Genomic DNA, 7221 nt, shown 5'->3' with positions numbered 1-7221 from the left:
ATACTCACCATTTTTTGAACGTATTTGGTAAATGCCATTTACTTTGTCTACTTCAGTAATGGTGGAGATGTCGATAGCTTTGGCTTTTTCAATACTTGATAGGCAGGCACTTATGACTGGCTTGGGACGATTATGTAAAAATGAAGGAAGAGGCTCCCTTGGAAGTCGGTGAGCTCTAGCTTGCCTGGCTGACAACTCCTTTTCTTGCTCAGGAAAGACATGCTGTAGTAGGAGTTTTATCAAGGAAAAGACTGACTTATCATTATGTAAGATAAAATAGTGGTTTTTCAAAACATTGTTAAATGACTCTGTGTAGTTATTGGTGTTTACTTCTCCATGAAACTTTTGTCTGAAAACATGGCACCAAAGCTGTGAAATTTACATTATGGTCTGTTATGTACACTGTATATACAGTAAAAAAACTTACTGGCTTGCAACTCAGCCATTCATTCTGCAGATATGTCTGTAACTTTTCATTGTCTTTGTACCAGGAGGAAGTAGTGATCTTTACTAAGGCCTTTTCGTGATCTTCTATACACAATCCTAATATAAATACTATTCTAAAACAAGACAAACGAACTTACCGGTTCTGGAATGCATCAATTCTTTAAATGCTTTCTTTGCAGACTGCTTCACTTCAGGTGATACACCATGGTGGGAATTGTTTACCCATCGTTCAAAAGCTTGAAGGGTGTGGAAATCACACACAAGCCTGACACAATTTGGATGTATATCCTTAACAGCTCCTGAAATAAAAGGTAAGAACAATCCTGTTCACAGGTGATATACCTAGTTCCTGTGTACTCTTGTCAGTCATAAAGAACTGCGGACACCATGATGGATTCCATTCTGCCAGTTTCATTAAGCCTTCTCTTATTAGATCTTCAATTTCATACTGTGGGATGATGGTCCCTACTACTCTCCCTATCCCAAGAGATGTTTTTACAACAACAAAAAAGCAGGGAAACCCATACCGTAAGGTTTTGTATGTTGCATCCATACAGGTGATAGTATTACCAAACTGCTGTAGCCATTTACTTTGCTGCCTTGTTTGGAGGACTAATAAAAATGGCTGTTCATCATTAAAGCATATTTCTTCTTGATCAGCGTCTGGCACAAAAACTTTTGACACTGCCTCATCCAGCAATTCAGAATGTCTATAATATCATACAGTACATAAAAAATAACACCATTCTATAATATTATCTATATACCTTTCAATGGGATTCTTACTGTTCATGTGGGACCCAGCTTTGCTTGTATGGCTTTCAAGCCTATAAAATAAAATATTGTAGCTATACTGATCAAATTAAACTAATTCATATACTTTGCAGTGCCTTTGTTGTATCGCTGGAAGTAATGCTTTATATCTGCAGTGCTTTGTAGTAGCTCCATTACTGCGTCTTGATCAAAGAGTCCATTGCGTTGTTTTGTCATAACTTTTGTTACCATTACCCTGATGTCAGCCTTTGTGGGATAGTAAGCTCTGTTAAATTGTGATGGTGGTTCAATCAGCACTCCACTTTCAATGTGGGCTGGTATAAGATCTTTCTCAACCCAACTATTCAGAAGCATTCTTAAAGCTCTTTGATTTAAGAAGCACTCTTGTACCAAGTCTGTGACCTTCTGCTCTATCTCAGTTAGAGGTTTCATTGTAAGCTGATCTTTGATGGATGATGGAGTGTGTGATGACAAGTGTGCACGTAACAATGGCACTCTGATTTCTAAAATTTCCATCCCGTTGCTGACTATAAGGTGTCTAATGTGAATGTATGCTGGACAGCCAAGACGACGAGTGCCAATTGAAGCACGTGATTTATTCTCCACATCTAGACTTGGTGGATTGAATTTTCCCTTGCCTCCACGCAAGCAATTATATGTATGTATACCCATGATGATGTATAGGAGAAATGGCCTTTGTTTACTCTAATAACAGTGTTTTAATGTTGGCTTTAGAGCCATTTCGGGCAGTGTATTCGCACTGTGTTTGAAGTGTGAACTGTTGAAGCCACTTTTCCCATTTTTCCTCATTATACGGCATCATGTAACCAGTTGCATTTGGTGTCTTCAAGTTGTCTGGGTTTGAAGCATAACATTCCAGGTGGAGACCTGCTAAGTTTAAGCAATACTGAGGAAGTCCCAGTTCTTCGCAACGGTTAACTTTTTTTTTACAGGTGGCATTGCTTCCGTCATGTTACAGCTGCTGGCGACATGTTGTGGTGTTGTTCTGCTTGTCATCACAGCTATTGCACACATCAGCACCAGCTTCTTCATGCTATTTCATCATTCGGCAATACTCAGTACTCCTCTTATTTCTGTAGCATGATATACAGCGACCCAAGATTTCTATGTCAGTTGTATTTATAAGGCACACATTATAATGTTGTAGCTTACAGTAAATATTTATTCACGTACACACTTCTGAAAGCACTGCATGGTGACATGCACACTATCATGCAATTTTCACAGCGCAACGAGCAGGGGCGTAGCTAGCCAGAAGGTGATGGAGGGGCAGGCATGCCCCCACGAAACACTCAAAATCATTCATAATTGCAAAAAAGGCTAATGACCCAATGGTGGGCTAGCCAACATAGGGTGTTGTATTATTACAACTTAAATAACTAGCTACGTAACCATTTCAGTACTGACTGCTTCCAATCGAGGTAGCTATATTCGTCGAGCATCATCGCACGTCCCACAACTGTACTCCAACAAATTCATCCACAGTCCTGTAGAGCTAATACTTTAGTGCAAATACAAGTTACTTTACGTTAGCCACAGCCTGTGCTGCAGTCCTAGCACACTGCTGACAGGATGACGTATTCACTCACTCCACTCAGCGAAATTCAAATGCCATGTATTGCACAAAATCCCACCTGTCTTGCTAGCAGAACTTGTAAGCTTGACTGATCCACCTGACTGACTGACAAAGTAAAAACAGACTGCACTGCCGTACGTACAAAGGTCCAGTGTGATCGACTCGATAAAATAAACTTGGTACATTTATTTAGCTAACACTTTATCACCTCGTAGACAGTAGGTTCGTAGCATCATCTGGTCTCCTTGTAATAATAATAATAATAATAATAATAATAATAAACTTTACAGTGTACATATACCTACATACATACAAGTTGCAGATGTTGGTATGATACAATTGGGACATATGGCAGCACACTGATGGTCCACTGACATCCTGTGTCAGTGGCCGGAAGCTAAATTGTAGCAGTGATTAGCTACAAAGTTTACTTACTAGTCTAAGATTACTTAAAAGGGGGGGAAGTTAACAGTTAAAGGGAGTTGAAGTTAGGTTGGTGAGGGATCTTTGAACACTTTGAGCATGGACATAGAAATGAAAAAGAGCAGGTGTTGTTGGAGGTGAAATTGGCAGTGAAATGATTCCACAGATAATCTAAAAGTTTGGCCTTTATCTTGAGTGGATTGTCCTGGTAGTTGATAATGGGAAGGGCATTCCAGATGCGAGGAAGCCGGTTAAAATAAAAGTTACTAGTGGAATTGTCAGGTGATCTTGTTTGGAGTAGCTTGTTTCCAGAAGCTAGACGTGTGTGACCAGTTGCAAATTTAATGAAATTATTGATGTCAAATCCATTGTGGGGGTTGTGGAGATTTTTAAGAAAGAACATCACATCATTTACATCAAGAATGTACATCAGGGGTAGCATATGGAGATTAATAAGACGAGACTTGTACTCAGTAGAGTAATCATTTAGAATGTATTTAGTTGCACGCCTCTGAACACGTTCGAGTTGCTGAATGTGCTTAATTAGGTGGGGTTTCCAGATGACCGAGCAGTAGAAAAATTGGGATCTAACAAGAGAGGTATATAGTCGAGATTTGGCTTGGACATAATTTTGTAGGGAGAAAGATCTTCTTAGAAGTCCAAGTACCTGATAGGATTTGGAGATAATGTGGTTATAGTGAGCATCCCATGACAGGTCGCTTGATAACATAATTCCTAGATCCTTGTCACTTGTGAGTTGTGACTCCTGCCGTGGAGAGGCGGGTCACTCTTTTTAGATTCAAAAATGTTCTATCACGCGAGTAATCTAGGCTAAATATAGAAGTACGTGTCTAATATTTTCGTTCGATGGATTCACGAGCGAGTTGAATGTTGTGTGTGCGCATTCACTAGCAACCCCTGGTGATACCGCGTAGTAGTGTACATAATTTACAGTAATTTGCGTGTCAGTTTAATACTGGTAAACTTGTGACGAAGGTTTAAAAAAAAATCATTTAGTGATGGGGGGGCAAATGCCCCCCCCTTGCCCCCCCTTAGCTACGCCTCTGGCAACGAAAGGCATAGACTGATCAGTATAGCAGCGTCTACAACACGTATATAAACAAAGACTGATTACATACGTGTAGCGTCAACCCAAACGTATAGATCAGTCTGTCCCGAACCTGGACTCTTAACTTTACAGACGCGGCACCTCTGTATATGTCACGAGTACAATTGTATTATAGACCCACACAGAGTCACACATACCTCAATACGGCTGCATACTATCCTCTATACGGCTGCATACGCTTCTGCTAGACCCACGCCTTGCCCTCATATCCCTTCCGAAATACCAAATTAATGACGTCGCTTTCGATTTATTGTTGCTATTTCACGTGAGCCAAAACAAAGTACAATTGTACAATAATGAAACTGAAAAAAAAAGGTAAAACAACCTCATAGTCAATGAGTTCTCGGTTATAACTGTTCTGCCTGATCATCACTGAGCTGTGTAGCAAGAACCCACAACACGCAGATGAGCCTAAATACCAACAAATGTGCTATACTCACCTGTTCTATATCTACCTCACCACCTGAGTTCCAGTATTACATAGACAATGAAGCACTTACTCGTACAAATCAGCATCTATATCTCGGAGTCCTATTCCACTCATCAATGTCATTCTCTCCACACATTAGCAACATCACTAGTAATGCAATAAAGTCACTAAACTTTGTGAGACGTAACTTAAACAATTGTGATGAATCAGTTAAATCCGCTGCCTACCTGCAGGGACTAATTCGACCAAAACTAGAGTATGCATCCTCAGTCTGGGATCCTCACTTATCTAAAGATATCCAAGCCATTGAGAGGGTGCAGAGAATTGCTGCCAGATGGGTAAAATCTAACTACAACTGGGAAAACAGTGTGACCAGCATGCTTTCAGAATTGCAATGGCCCGCATTGAACATTAGAAGACAAATTTCAAGGCTCTCTATCTTATACCAAGGACTACACAATTCAGTTTCACTAGAAATACCTACCTATATTACAGCCACTACCACCACACCCTTCACTAGATTTCAACATTATTTTCACTTCAATATACCTACTGCTAGAACTAATTTTTATCATAATAGTTACTTTCTAAAATCCTTTCGTGATTGGAACTTACTACCCACTTCTGCTATCGAAGCTGCTACTCTAGATAATTTTACTAATCAACTACGTGAGTTATTAATTGTATAACTATATTATCGTAACTTTTCTTTTTTATTGTAATATATGCACTATAACTCACTGATTGATTATAACTAGCAATTATATGTATGTACTGTATGCTGTAACTTATTATTTATGAATAGTAATTGTAATCAACACATGCACTGTTTATTATTAGTAACTGTAACATACACAATGTAGCATACATACTTTAACTTATTGATTGTAACGTGTTCTGTGATTTACATCCTAGGCAAACCAGCTGTGCTGCCTGCCTAGTAATTAATAATAAAGAATAAAATAAAGAACACTACGTACCCAATCCTTGCTTTCTTCATACTGAGAACACACATCATTTCTTCATCTGCAAATAGTTAACATTAATGTTCATACTTCGCATGTTGTAAATATACTTACCAACGCCAGTTTCAAGGTGAGTAAGTGCATTAAACTTGCAGGAGTCATTGATGGGACTGCTGTAGTGCATGACATAAAAATTAGCAAAACCATACAGTATAACTCTACTCACATCGTTATCTCTCAAACTAACTGCTCTTGGAGTGCTCTACATAAAAACATACATGTTACCCACATCTTGCATGCCACGTACCACGCTGTGATGTTCAGCCCTTGTGCACCTTGAAGATCCAAGATTGCTAGAATCACATGGTCAATGCAGCACAAATAACTCACTGAATCACCCAAGCAGGTACATCATACAGAGTTTACAAAGGAGTAGACAATATCCACTTTCCTTCAATGCTTTATTCAATGTTCCAGCATTTCAAAAATGTAGACAGTCCAAAGTCTATATTGCATAAGTGCACAGTCACCAATTATTATAGGGTGCACATATACACATACTGTCAGATCTCCACAGTGGTTAGTAGGACATGTAACACCTGATTACTTTCATCGTCCCTCCATGTCCTGCATGTAATTCTTCTATGAAAGGACATATGCAGTCAACATAATACAGCTTGCGTATTACAGTATCTGACTATCTGTAGTTTATGTGCACCTCTTTTTTAACTGTTTGTGCGATTCACTCACTCCTTCATGGTTGACGCTGTAAACGCTGGTGTCATAGTGTCGATGTGCTGCTCTGTGAACAAAATTAGAGATATAAGACAAAAATACAACTTAAGAAAATAGTCATCAGCTTGCGTATTACAGTATCTGACTATCTGTAGTTTATGTGCACCTCTTTTTTAACTGTTTGTGCGATTCACTCACTCCTTCATGGTTGACGCTGTAAACGCTGGTGTCATAGTGTCGATGTGCTGCTCTGTGAACAAAATTAGAGATATAAGACAAAAATACAACTTAAGAAAATAGTCATCAGCTTTCTTTCTCATCTTGAGTAAATTCGTTAGCAAGTAATTGAATATAACAGTCTATAATATTTATGAAGTTGCTGTAAATTAAAAATTGTGATAATAACACTGATTGGTAATGGCTCATTGCATGGACTTTCCCTTAATGCAATTTCATGTTGGTCACCTGACTTCACAGCTCACTATAGTCGTAGTAACCGGGAGGGAAGGGGGGTTGGGGCCCCCCTTGTGATTTTATGATTGTAAATTCAAAAAAGATCGAGATACCCTAATAGAGCAGTTAGTTACTCTAATAAAGCAGTCACAGAATTCAGAGAAGCAGTGTAGCAAACTACGAAGCTGTTAATAAGGATTTTTATGTGCTTTATCAGTGATACAAATTATTATTTAGTGGAGGGCAGCCATTCTTAGTAGGTGTTGAC

At 38.9% G+C, this 7221-nt stretch overlaps 1 protein-coding gene and 1 long non-coding RNA gene across 3 annotated transcripts; both read right to left on the bottom strand.

Annotated features, from left to right (window-relative positions):
- Positions 1-239: 239 nt before the first annotated feature.
- Positions 240-1758, bottom strand: LOC136239786 (uncharacterized). The gene is made up of 7 exons (XM_066030539.1): positions 1328-1758; positions 1215-1274; positions 975-1157; positions 790-924; positions 585-746; positions 428-531; positions 240-369 (listed from the first exon to the last, which is right to left on the bottom strand). Exons 1-4 carry the CDS (start codon positions 1735-1737, stop codon positions 891-893), a joined length of 687 nt encoding a protein of 228 aa, XP_065886611.1. The 5' UTR covers positions 1738-1758; the 3' UTR covers positions 240-369; positions 428-531; positions 585-746; positions 790-890.
- A 4161-nt stretch (positions 1759-5919) lies between these two features.
- Positions 5920-6627, bottom strand: LOC136241091 (uncharacterized). 2 transcript variants are annotated; one of them, XR_010694154.1, is made up of 4 exons: positions 6516-6627; positions 6327-6407; positions 5992-6025; positions 5920-5938 (listed from the first exon to the last, which is right to left on the bottom strand). It is a non-coding gene; the product is annotated as an uncharacterized lncRNA (long non-coding RNA). The 2 variants fall into 2 exon arrangements; XR_010694156.1 differs by lacking the exons at positions 5920-5938; positions 5992-6025 and adding an exon at positions 6064-6270.
- Between the last annotated feature and the right edge of the window lie 594 nt (positions 6628-7221).

The sequence above is a fragment of the Dysidea avara genome, chromosome 12 (genome assembly GCF_963678975.1).
Source record: "Dysidea avara chromosome 12, odDysAvar1.4, whole genome shotgun sequence".
Lineage (NCBI taxonomy): Eukaryota > Metazoa > Porifera > Demospongiae > Dictyoceratida > Dysideidae > Dysidea > Dysidea avara.
Note: the sequence above shows the minus strand (reverse complement) of the source record. Positions and strands in the feature narration are given on the sequence as shown.